Here is a 13,125-nt window from a genome sequence, read left to right on the forward strand (position 1 = left end):
TCATGATGCCTAAGACTGTTTTTACACCTGTAACCATATTCTTAAGAACAAGCACACAGATGCCCCAGGGTTAGGCACGCTATATACACGTAATAAATAAATAAATAAATTGTTTGTAGGTTTTTATACATTGCAGGCTGCCATGCATTACATTCCAACCTACTCTAATTGGTTGCACGTAGAGCCATATTTCTGAAAGATGTCTAAATAAGAGGAACCAGGTTTATTCTCAAACTACTGTTCAGGCGCTCAACTCTCTCCACTGAATCGTTAATTATCCATTCTCTGAAAATATAACACGATTTACAGGAAGAAAGCAGCATTTTCCAATACAAACACAAACATCAAACTTCATTGGTATACAAATGAGACCTGACTGAGCTCTGAAGTATGTATTTGGAGGATTGGGGTGGGCAGGGTCATATAAAATCAACATAGAAATAAGGCTGCAGAGCAACCATTGAGCTTGGCCATCTGGCAGGCATTGTTAAGTGAAAGCACAGGGAAATTCCGTTAAAGGCTACTCTAGAATGATACACATTAGCACAGCCAATAGGTCTGGATTTGCAAATGTAGAGGTATAGCGGCCATAGCCTTTATTGCCATGTGAGAGGCTTACAGAAAAAAACATACCCTCTACGTTCACAAAGTGTGGTATATTGGCTTTGCAAATGCTTGTTGTAGATGCGGGTTTCCAAACTAATCCAGCGGAAAGACGCACCATTGCAGAGTAATTATCAGACAATAACATCTTTTACCAGGGTTTTTGGAAAGTCAAAAATAAGACTGGATGACAATGACTAAGCGTTATTTTTTCCTTTTTTTAAAAAAAACAAAACTGATTTTGTAGACTGAAACCAATTTAAAATATTTTAACAAGCTAACTCCCTCTAGTGCCGAGACTGAACATAAATAACTCTTGCTTTTCGTTTTGAGGGAGGCAAGCGACACCCCGCTGCAGTTTCTACATTTGTGACGTCCTCAAAAACTTGGATCTAAAGCAAACCTTTTGCAGGCGAGTGAAAATCCATCACTAGATTGGAAAGCCGAGGACGCCATCTGCGCCTCTGCTGGGATCCTAAACCAGCGGCTCCCTGCGCCTGTTCCATTGTGACGTCACCCGTGACCGGTTTGTGATGTCGGAAGCACTGCGACATGGCGACTGCAGCATTCTTTTTTGTCGGTTATGGAGCTGGAGTGACAACAGAGTGTGTTGTGCTTTTCTTTGTGAGAGACCTCTTTGATGAGTACATTTTTTACTGTCCCTGATATAAACCAAGGCGCTTTGGAGGAGGATTGTTTTGCGGTAGTTGTCATCAGTTAAGGATTTCCTGTTGTTTATTTACTGGTGTTCATCTTGTGAGGTTGTTTCATGAGTTTCTGTTAGTTGGGATAAGTGGGGAGGGCTTCCTTTCTGCCCATGATTTCTTTACATAGGGTAGTTTGAATCATAGCACTTCCACCGCGTGTAACTCTTTACTTTTGACCATTTTTCTGTTCTCTGCTTTAGTTATACGGTTAAATTATAAACTCCGTTTTTAAAATTATTCCAGTGACTTGCATGTTCCGTGTTATGTTATTAACATTTGTATGGTTATTTAAGGACTTTTTTCATGCACTTGATATTGGCAATAGCGAAGCTGATTGGTCCAAGTGCACCAGTTGAAGGTGTTTGTTATAGGGTTGGGAGGGCTTCCATAATATTCTTCAATCATTTCCTTGTATCATTATTCCCCACTTCGTTGTTTTTTTGGGGGATTTGGAGAGTTTGATGTTTCACTATTCGAAAATGTGATTTTTGCTCAGCTCTCTGCGTGGTATTCATGCTAGGGGGTGTCGCACAGCTCGTCGGCCTCCTCTTCCTGGGCCTCAACATTCTACCGTGTGAAGAGTTTGATGCTCCACGAGCTATTGCATATAGGGGCAGGGAGTGCTCCTAGGTACTTATCTGGGACATGATATCATATTGTTCCATTGGAATTATCGTGTGAGCCTGACTTCCCATTATCTGACAGTTTCCCATCTGCTTTTTCTAATTGCCATCAGAAAGTGCTTTCCCTAATAGCACCATTTAGTGTTTGGGTTGTTTTTACTTGTTATTGTAAAGAGGTTGATGCGACATTTTCCAACCACTTGAGGGCTTCTTTCTCCCACTTAGCGTTTGCCTGATAAAGTCAATATGTATATTATTTGAGATTTTTCGATTCTGGCAGGGAAGTATTTTCACTTGATTGTGCACCATGACACCAACATCCTGTAGAACTTGACAGCTGAATGGAGAGTGACTTGTCAATCGTATTCGGAGACCGCCCAATCACTTCACCTGACATATCAGGAGGACGGCAGGTAAGACAGAACTTTCTTAATTATAGATAACCTTTTGCCACCAAGCTTGTTTTTTGTTTGTGAAAATAGACGCCAGTCGTTGAGCCATACATACCTGGACGTTCAATGACCACCTTGTTTGAACTCCAGCAGGGTCACCAGATCTGATCCTCAAGAATCCTCAAGAAGCCATATGTTCAGGCTATCCACACAAAATACATTTGAATACAGTGAATCTAAATGGGAGGTATTTAGATGGCAAGTGGTTAACCTAAAAACCTGGTGTATTTGGGAGCTCTCAAGGACTAGGCCTGCAGACCTCTCAAACTAGAGTATAAAGGTCATGTGCATTTTTAGTTTTGGCTCTTTGTTGGCGCTTGCATTAACCAACAGGAAACATTGCTGTTTGTTGACTTACATGAATTCATAGAGACTTTCAGCACTTAGCTCAACAAAAAAGGCCTCCACAAATCTGTGCTAATCAACTTAGAGAGCATGCGTGGGGGAAACAAGGGAAGCCATTGTCTCACCTTCTAGAGGAGCTGGGGACAGACATGGCATTCCTGCTCTTCCCACTCTTTCTCAGATCCTTCACGGTCCTATTCCATTGAACACCTTTGAAGAAGCCCTGCTTAGTATGCGGTGCAGTAGGAAGGAGAGCCGACACTTCTCCTCATGTACTGTCAATTTTGGGGAGAAAGTGGTGTCTGCTATGCTTCCTCCATTAAGGAGCTTGAATTTAGAGTTGGCATCTTTTGCCTAGCATTGGGTTCTGTAACCATTGGCTCTTCAGATGTTTTGGACTAAAACTCCCAACAGCCCTAGCCAGCATAGTCGACGGTGAGAGAACATTGAAATCGCAGTTCAAAACGTCTGAAGAGCCACAGGTTGCAGACCTCTGTCCTTAACCTTCTGATTTTCCCACATGGATCTGTTTATGAGTTTGGTGACAGTGGTATAACATCTAATATTTTTGAATGCTGGTTGTGTTACCACTCCATCAAATTCAGACATTCACACCTGAAGCTCGTATTTCATGTCTGCTTATGTGTGGTGGTAATTACTGCCACGCAAAAGTGTCACCACATACGGTAATAACAAACCCGCACGCAGTCCTCTGGAACTCCAAAATGGGAAATAACGTTCGGGTCCCCATGACTTTGAATCATGCAGACCCAAAATGTTAATGCATACCTATCGCATTTGGTAATAGGATAAATATTCTGCATTTTTTCCAATACATTGGACTCTCTTTATGGCCGAGCCACTTCTTAATTGTAAAGAAAAAAACTTCTTTTGAAAGCCATCCTTTAGGGTTGTGAGATGAAACTCTGTTTTTGGTCTCCCTCCTCAACAGCCAGCTACTCCATTTTCATCAAGAGACATGGATGAATGAATACCTTCTGCTGAACTGCAACCTTTTATCTTTCCAGCTGTCCACAAGACCCATTTGTTCACAGAGCAAGATTTCGGGCTTTAGCAGGAAACAGGTGCAATGTGTATTACATGCTGAATGCATGCTGCTATTATGACGAGTGGAAGGTTGAGGAAGACACTTAGGGAAGCAGTGTTGCGGGTTCTTCATGTTCAGTTGGGGAAAGAGTGGCAGCAGTGTGGATGGGCTGAAAGGTGTGCCCCAGATTACTCCTTTCTTGACTGCCTACTTACATGTAATGATGTGAGTACCGTTTATTTCCTTAAATATCATATGTCTTCTTGGATTGTAAGCACTTATGTAATTATGACAGAAAAGCTGCACCCAAAAGAAGTGCATTGAAATGTTGAGGTTCTCCCTGGACCCTGGCTTGGCGCAGTTTTGTTACCTCTGATGGTATCCATTATGGACAGACCAGCTAAGGACTAACAAGCAAATTATCGCTTTCTTGTTGTATTTGAACTGCAGACAAAGAAACCGTCCATAACGACACGCAAGCCCTGGCGCAAACCACTGCGGTGCCTTGGTATTGTAATACATTTCATAAACTATAATCTATCACAGTGTATGTTAATAATATTTTCTTTCCCAAACACAAATTCCATTGAGCACAGAAGAGACATTCCAATGTTTTTCAAACATGTTATGTTCTTCTTCCGAGAAGTATTCTGAAAAATGCATATGAAAGAAAACACAAAATTCAAATTACAGACCCCACATATACTAACATTTGTATAAAGTATCATAAAACTGTGTTGCAAACAAGGCAAATCACCGTCCTACTGTGCTTGTCTCTTCTTTCATAAGGTATCAGTTATCTACAGGGTCTGAATAAATACAGCCTAATGTAATATGACGTTCAACGGGTTCATTATATTTCAAAATAATGTTCAGATGCTCACAGTGCATAAAGAAGAAAACATTACATCAAACTATTTCTAAACTAAGAAAAAATATCACTTCATGAGAAAAAAAGGAAAATACCCGTAGCCCATGTGTTTCTAGAAAAATCTAGACTGAAAACGGAGCTACATTGCATAGAGAAGCATGTTTTAAGAAGGTATAAATCAATTTTTAAAACATTTGGAAAATCCTCTTAAACAAAATTAGTATTAAAGAAGCGTGACTTAAAGAATGATAATTTTTCGCTTCCACTTCGAAAGAAGTAATCACCAAGTATAGCATTTGAACACACCAGAATGTCACAACGCAGTCTGAAGTGCATCACATTCAAGTAATGAAAAAGGATTCATAACTGTTGCAATAACAAAAAAGAAAAGACTTGTCTGAAAAAGCAGATTATACATTTGTTCAAGAAAATGGAGGTAGATGATTTGTCAGAGAGATATATTTTTGATTGATTCCTTCATACAAAAATAAATAATAATGATGAAGTTTGACAATTTACATATTTAGTTACAAAATCATACCGGAAATGTATTTGATAATAACGAAGTTTAGCAATTTACAAAAGCAAGATTGTTTCATTTGAATTCTTTTTAAGAGCAACAACTCTTGTTCACAGATTTGCTACTTGGTTTCATGATCTCTATAAGATACCAAAAACATGCACATCCTGCTCTTCAGCAAAACAAAAGATGTGATGACTGGAAGGTTTAGAATGAATCTTAACCTCTGGCATTCCTCTGGTCAACCATCCAGATCATTGTTCTTCACCTGCTAGCCATTACAAATGGGGAGAAACCGGATGCAAATCAGACATGGTTCCACCCCAAAAGGGGCAGTCCAGCCCTACTGCTTGATGACATCCCTTGTGCACGAGACCACAAGCAACCCCGATATGATTGGGCCTCATAATTGAGGAGTAGCTTGCGCTTCTTGGCCCAGCAGGCATGGGACCCATGTCTAGGCATACAAGTTCACATGGGGTGACTAAAGCAAAACAAAAGAAGTGATGGCTGGAAGGTTTAGAATAAATCGTAACCTCTGGCATTGTTCTGGGCAACCCTCCAGACCATAATTCTTCTCCTGCCAGGCCATTACAAAAGGGGAAGACCATCTGCAGATCAGGTTTTGCAGAGCACCCCCAGATCCCCAGTGAGGCAATTGATAACCCGAGCATCTCCACAGAAATCAACTATTCCAGCTAACTTGTTTTCCGGTACTTCAACCCTCCTAGAGATCCCATCAAATAAAATATCAGGGAAGCATGCCTTTACATTTCCAACTGCTTTAAAGTTGAGCAGTACCTCATCATACGCACTTATTACTAGGGTTAACAATCTCAATCTTCTCTTCGCTACAACAACAATTGAGTGTCTTCCACAAATCAAGATAAACTGGATAGATCTCTTTTTAGATCATCCTGTTTTTCATTCATCAAAATTGTCCTGTGAACTACGGCTGACCGAAGCCCACTAAAACAAAAGTATCACTCTTGAAGTATGGCCCTACTGACATATTTTTTAGTTTTTTTGTTTATTATCTTATGTTTGATGCGTAAACATTTATAATACAAAAACACTACATCAATCCACTCTATCACATTCCCTTATATACAGTTGTCCTCATCTAAAATCCCACATCATAAAACAGACTTGATCACTACCGTCCCCTTAAGTATCAATCCCTAAAATTTAAAAACTCCCTTCACTTTTACCTATTCCCAAACTAATATTTTCTCCATCAATTTCATAACAGCCAGCGTCAGGCTTACATTGGAGCCTATTAACATAATAACATAATTCCCCATCAGTCTTCTGCTGACAGCATATTACAACCCTTGAAACAATTATTCAAGTACTCAGTTCGTATTATTGACAATTTTTTGCATTCAACTGGCAGCTGATAAAGGGATTCACTGTATCTAGAGAATCCCTCCTCTTCCCTCAAGAGCTTACAAAAAACCCAAAACTTCCTTTGTTTAGAGCACATTCAGGCAAAACCTCAAAAACGTGTTGCAGTAATAAGGAGATGAACATTTGGAGGGATACACAGGAAGCTCATTGATCGATCTTTCGTGGGTTAGGTTTAAAGCCAGCCTATAATGTGCCCTTGCCTCCTGTGCATCAATCAAATCTTGCGACAGCTGCTTAAACTTGATCTTATCCGGATTAGATATTAAAAGCTCTGTTGAAGCTCCCAACCATTTTAACCATCCCGCACATCTTACTTTGCAATCTTCCAAAAGCCCCTCACTGTTGGATACAGTTGTTCCTCTTACAATGTCAGAAGGGGGAAGACTGTCTGACATTACACATTCCCTGAATAATAGTAAGCTCTTCCACAACACCACTGATCACATTGATTGAAGACCCAGTTCATATCTTATCGTGCCAATTGGCAGGCTCAGTGGAAGTTTCAACATGCCTTTCCAAAATAAACCTTTCATCAAGCCCCATGTCCACCAAGGGAAATTTAGAACAGCTTCTGCACCACAAGTCAACACCAGAATTATCTTCTGTTTATAACATATTATTAAGGGTGTTATTGTGAATTTGCCAGATCTCTTGTGCAGCGGCGTGGCTTGTGCCTTCTGTTTCACCACCCCGTCTCTTAATAGTTCTAACATGGTTTCTCACTAATACTCCTATTTATGAACACTCCTAAATACCTCATTGAGTTGACTTTGTCAACCCTATCCTTTCCTACTTACCATTTCATATCCTTTCACTCTTTGTTTCTGCAGGGCTCCAGCCACTAGAATTTTAGATTTCCTGACATTGATTCATAAGCTGTTCTTTATTGTGTAAGCCCAAAATTGAATCAAACCTCTCTGCAACCCAATTGGGGTCTGATCAATAATGACCAAATCATCCACATACAGGATACACGGTACATATGTTCCTTGAATTCTTGGAGGGAATGCTTCCACCAACAACTGGAATTCTTTCAAATCTAATAAGTATTGGCTGAACAGACAGGGTCAAAGGGACATCCCTGTTTCAACCCCCTCGATGTCTGTCTCTCTCTTGTATATATCCCCTATGCCACCAAACTTATCCTTACCAAAGTTGATCAATATAAAGCCTTATCGCTTCTAGAAGGTCCAGAGGGCACTTCCAACTCCTAAGTTTCTCCCACAGGTTCTCTCTACTTACACTACCAAACATCTGTTAAAGATCTATAAAAGCCATATAGATCTTTGTTTCATCCTTCAATGCTTTTAATTTGAGTAAGCTTATCAAGAGTATATTCAGATTGGTCCCAACTCCCTTCACAAAGCCTGTCTGTCAGGGATCCATACGCCCCCTCTCTTTGGCCCATGCTTGCAGTTTTCCCACGAGCAATTTAACAAAGATCCTCCCCAATGTGTCAAGGAGGGCAATAGTGTGATAATTCCCAGGATCCTCCCGATAGCCCTTCTTGTAAATCAGGATGATCAGTGCCGCTTTCCACGATGCCGGCACATGTTTTAACCTCACTATTGCTCAAACAACAAATCCACAAATTCTGCCCAGAGTTCTGGTGCCTCTTTCAGAATACAATTAGTAAGTCCGTCAAGGCGGGGGGCTTGGGAGGAATTCAACATTTTAATCATAAGTACTATGTCCTCCCTATCCTAGTGTAAAGCCCATTTATCCCTGCCCCTCGAGCCTCCCGCCTTGCTCTCGGGCTTCAGCCTCGTGAATAGAGCAGAATAGTGGGCAATTCATGCCCCTTCCATGACCTGATTGGTCATTACTGCCTATTGATAGTTTCCATTATTATTTAGCAGTTCCCACAAATTGCGAGTGTTGCTTTTACATATTTCGTTTAACATTATTTCCACATCATGTTGGTCTCTCAGGGCCCTCAACGTCTTCAACCAATTCTTGTCTTTCTGTTTGCGTTTGATGATGTTTTCTCTGTTGACTTCCCTTCCTTCCCTTTTCAAAGGCCTCAGGTCTGCCCTCAAAGCTTTCCTTGCTGCCACCACCTCCAAATTATATTTCTGTATGGGTTTAAAATCCCGACTTTCATAGTTTGATTTAATTTGCTCGAAATCTATCAGAATCCCAACATATTGAAAACCATTCAAGCCCAATTCCAAATTCTGATTAATATTTCCAATAATCCCTGGGACATTTTGGGGATTTATCCTCAATCAATTTCTTCCCTTGGATACCTGAATTGCCCCCTTTATCTTCAGTGGCTTAGGGACTATTCTTTTCAAATTACTTATTTGCAATAGATTGTGGTCATTAGAGCTCATCTTGACCACCTTAAATGATTCCACCCGTTGTCACACATTTGGAGTAATAAACAATAATCCAAGATGGCCTTTTGGTCACCCCTCCCCGATGTAGGTCTCCCCGGAATATCCCCCAGGTCTGCCCATTTAACATCCGTAGATTCCTGTCCGCAACCTCACTCATCTATAAGTGGGCTCTCCTTTGTAGGTCCAAGCTGGTTATAGGGGTATGGCGTCCTTTCATTGACACCCCAAAAATAATCAAATAAAACATTCAAAATGTTTTTTCTGTAAAACGTCTGAGGCAAAACACCCGTCATAAAAACAAGTGTCGATGAAATGACATGGAACCGTCATATGGACCCCAAGGCATCTAGGACTTTAATATTCGAATTCCCGCAAATGATGTGAGAATTATTTGTTCTGGTGTATGTTTCATCCCCATCCTCATCACCTTGTCTATGAATGGGCATGTCCCACACCTCACTGGATTACAATATAGTTTAAATATTGTAGGTTCAAGGAGTTTGGAGTTTTGTGTCAGGACAGCCGGTCCCTTGCGCACAGGTTCAGTCTATGGTTTGGGTATTGCCTGCAGCATGGGCACATGGTTTGTCTAGGAACCAAAACTCCAGGGTTCCCAAGAGGTTAGGTACTGCGTGGGGTGACAAACCCTTGTTTGGTGCAGGCGCTGGCTGTCGGTGGTTGTCCAATTTCTGTAAGACTCTTGCTGCTTGTTGAAAATTATTGACACATCAGTCTTGAGTTATTTTTGTACATGCTAGTTTAATGTACTGAGAGAGTATTACAAGTCTGGCACCTTGTGCCGTGTGTGGTGAAACAAAAAAGCCGACGCGCATTTCGACCGTAGTCTTTATCAAGGCTGTGATAGGTGAGGTGTTGGAGTGATAAATGTGCAAGGAATTAGGCGGTGCAGTGGTATTGTTCGGATTTACAACATTTGTGGTAGCAACGTAGTCAAGTTGATAAAGCCATGGTTTGTCACAGAGATACATTGGTACACCAAACCTACAAGGGGAGAATGCCATTGAGATTTTCACCCAAGCAGTTACAAGAGACCTACAGATTCTGGAAGATCAGATGAAAATCAAACGCACTAGGACGTCAGACAACATTACCAAACACGAAAGACATGCACTCAAGGTTCTACAAGAAAACCCCAAAATCATCAAAGAGGCTGACAAAGGGGGCAATGTGATCATTATGGACAGAACAGACTACATAACAATGGCCCTGACGCACCTGACAACCCCTGGCTGCTATGAAACCTTGACCAACAACCCCACGGATGAGATAACATTTGCAGCCAATACTTTGCTGACCAAATGGCACCGTTGTGGCCTTCTGACAGACGAGGAACTTAAATACCTCCAACCAAGACAGCCCAGCATGCCCACAATCTATTTCCTTCCAAAAGTCCACAAAGAGTTCATCTTGATCCCTGAAGGACGTCCCATCCTGAGTGGGATTGGATGGATAACGGAAATGATGAACAAATACATCAACAATTTACTGGCACCAGAGGTACTTAAAATACCAACATTTCTGCGAGAAACCATGCATACACTACTAGTACTACAAGGCATGACGAGTATATCCTTGTGACTCTTGATGTCAAAGCCCTACATACGGCCATTTACCACAGACTGGCATTAAAAGAAATTGACTTTGCCTTTGCTAAGGCTTCTGCATCCTTTCGCTCCCACCTAGAACTTACAAAAGAATTTTTCGAATTCTCTTTCACCAACACAATCTTCTTGTTTAATCATCAATATTTCAAACAAACCAAAGGCATAGCCATGGGGGCCACATACGCATCATCCAAGGCCAACCTGTTCATACACCATTTTGAGCAGGTGCATGCATTCGTGAACGCGGACTTCAACAAATTTGTCTACAAATGGTGCCGCTACATAGACAACGTCTTGATGATCTGGTCTGGAACATCGGAACAACTAGGATCGTTCCAAGAATACCTCAATGACAACCAATTTAGTCTTGAACTAACTGGAACATCAAGCAGTACATTAATTGATTTTCTCAATATCACAGTCAGGCCAGTAGGGGCAGAGTTGGCCACTCTGTACTCCATGCAACAAGCTGTCACAAAAAATGTGTAATAAATAGCATTCCCGAAGGGGAATTCCTACGAGCAAAACGGAACTGCAGCACGCAGGAACACTACGGAAGGGAGTGCTCAACTCTTACAAGATGATTCTCTGAGAGAGGCTATCCACAGCATGCTGTCGACACAGCAAGAGATATGGCTAACAAAAGGGAACGGACAACTCTGCTTACACCCAAAGAACCCACCAGAGGGATGACCAAGGATAATGACAAAATACGGTACATCAACCAATACTGCAGCAACACTCAACAAATACAGACAATACTAAAAAGGCATTGGCACATTTTGACGATAGACGAGGACATCAAGAAATGGTTACCAGACAAACCATGTCTGACCTACACCAAGGCTAAAACTCTTAAGACGATCTTAAGCCCTTTATTCATGGCTCCAGCACCTAGAGCAACGGGCAACTGATTCACAAGCTCCAAACCTGTGGGCTTCTTTAAATGCAGAATGTGTTCCATGTATAAACATGCTAAATACACCAAGGCACTGACCTTCAGCGACGTCAAGACCCACGACATTAAACAATATATCAAATGCAAATCCAAATTTGTCGTCTATGCCACAATATGTGTTTGTGATCGCAAGTACATCAGGAGTACCAAAAGGGAGCTCAGAATCAGAATTCGGGAACACCTGAGTTCTCTCCACTCTCAAGATTCCAAATACCCACTGGCAATACACTGGCAAGAAAAACACCAGTGGGACAACAACGATGACATCTCCTTCGTGGGACTAGAAACAATACCTGCAGACGCCAGAGGAGGAGACAGGGAACTCCACCCTGGACTCTTATAGTGATCATGATTTCCATGTGTTCTTATGATTAACTCATTCCCAACTGCGTCATTCCACCCGGGATCCATCCCACCCCTCAGGCAACGCTAGCCTTCTCTCTTTCTCTACCTTTGGGACCCAATTCTGGGGTGAGCTCTAATTTCCTCAAAGACATGAACTGAACTGAACATGAGCGCCCTCACCAAGGTGGCTCTTTGGTATACCCCAGACTATCCACCACCACTTGGATCAGGCTCATTGCCTTCCACATATACACATTTTCACACATAGGCTGTCACCGTATGGCCACCCTCCTTTGACCGTGGGGGCCATCTACATCATGATTGGGCCCCCCCCTTTTTGAACAACATACAGGCCCTCCTTTCCTCCCCTCAGTGCCATGTGTGCCTTCATTAAACCGCTTATGATTTATCACCACACCGTACCAGCAACCACCTCTTGCTCTCTTATACGATCACCCTAGGATACTACAGGTGGAGTGGTTTTCCCAAACCACCCCAGCACAAACACCACCACTTGCATCAAGCCCAAATGGGCCACCATTCTCAGTGTCAACCGTCCTCACTCTACCTATGCTCACAGCAACCAACTGCTCATGACGTGTCTGCCTTCATGTCTCAACAGGACCGGCTTCCCCGCACGCTTCATCCCGGCTGGCCTAACTCCACCACCAAGTGCCCCTAATTGCAATTAATTACCATCGCACTTCACCCCGAGGCTGACACGCCTCTCATGTCATCATTCTCATCTTCAGCCAATCGGGGCATCAACTCTCGTGCTTGTCACAACACACCGCCCACCAATCAGCAGTGAGCTCCGATCCTCCAATCAGGAGGCAAGTGCTATATCCCCTACGGGAGCACTCACTTCCTGGCTGGAACCACTCGGATCGGACTGAATCAACCCAGACAGAGGTAAGACCTTTAGCTCTAGTCCCCGCCAGCCCCAGCCCCTCCGCCAGCACACTGGAACGCCGGATGTTCTCCCTCTCCCCCCCTCTCCCATTCTGAGCACTCAGACAGATCCTGCACCGCTCCATGTATCTTCCTCACTTCCCAACCCACATGGGCTCAACCCACATACTACCACTCACCCTCTCATGCTGCCTCCCAGCACCACACGCTCATCAGCAAAATGGCCGCCATGACCGCATGCACCCGCTTGTCCACAGTCCCCCTCCCAACTCACATTAATCCACCAGCTGACACTCGTCACCCCCACCATCACCCACGGGACTCCAACAACCCATAAGTGTCCCTCAGGCTGGTTGGGGTACCA

At 42.6% G+C, this 13,125-nt stretch overlaps 1 protein-coding gene across 2 annotated transcripts in view; it reads left to right on the plus strand.

Moving 5' to 3' along the window:
- Window positions 1-1,176: 1,176 nt before the first annotated feature.
- LOC138581368 (formin-J-like) overlaps window positions 1,177-13,125 on the plus strand; it is a 1,098,959-nt gene continuing 1,087,010 nt past the window's right edge. For both annotated transcript variants that reach the window (XM_069652650.1, XM_069652651.1), the window contains exon 1: window positions 1,177-2,346. In XM_069652650.1, the coding sequence (XP_069508751.1) occupies window positions 2,275-2,346 (72 nt within the window). In that variant the 5' untranslated portion in view covers window positions 1,177-2,274. The remainder of the gene's footprint in view (window positions 2,347-13,125) is intronic.

Source organism: Ambystoma mexicanum, chromosome 3p (assembly GCF_040938575.1).
Source record: "Ambystoma mexicanum isolate Mex_15411 chromosome 3p, UKY_AmexF1_1, whole genome shotgun sequence".
NCBI lineage: Eukaryota > Metazoa > Chordata > Amphibia > Caudata > Ambystomatidae > Ambystoma > Ambystoma mexicanum.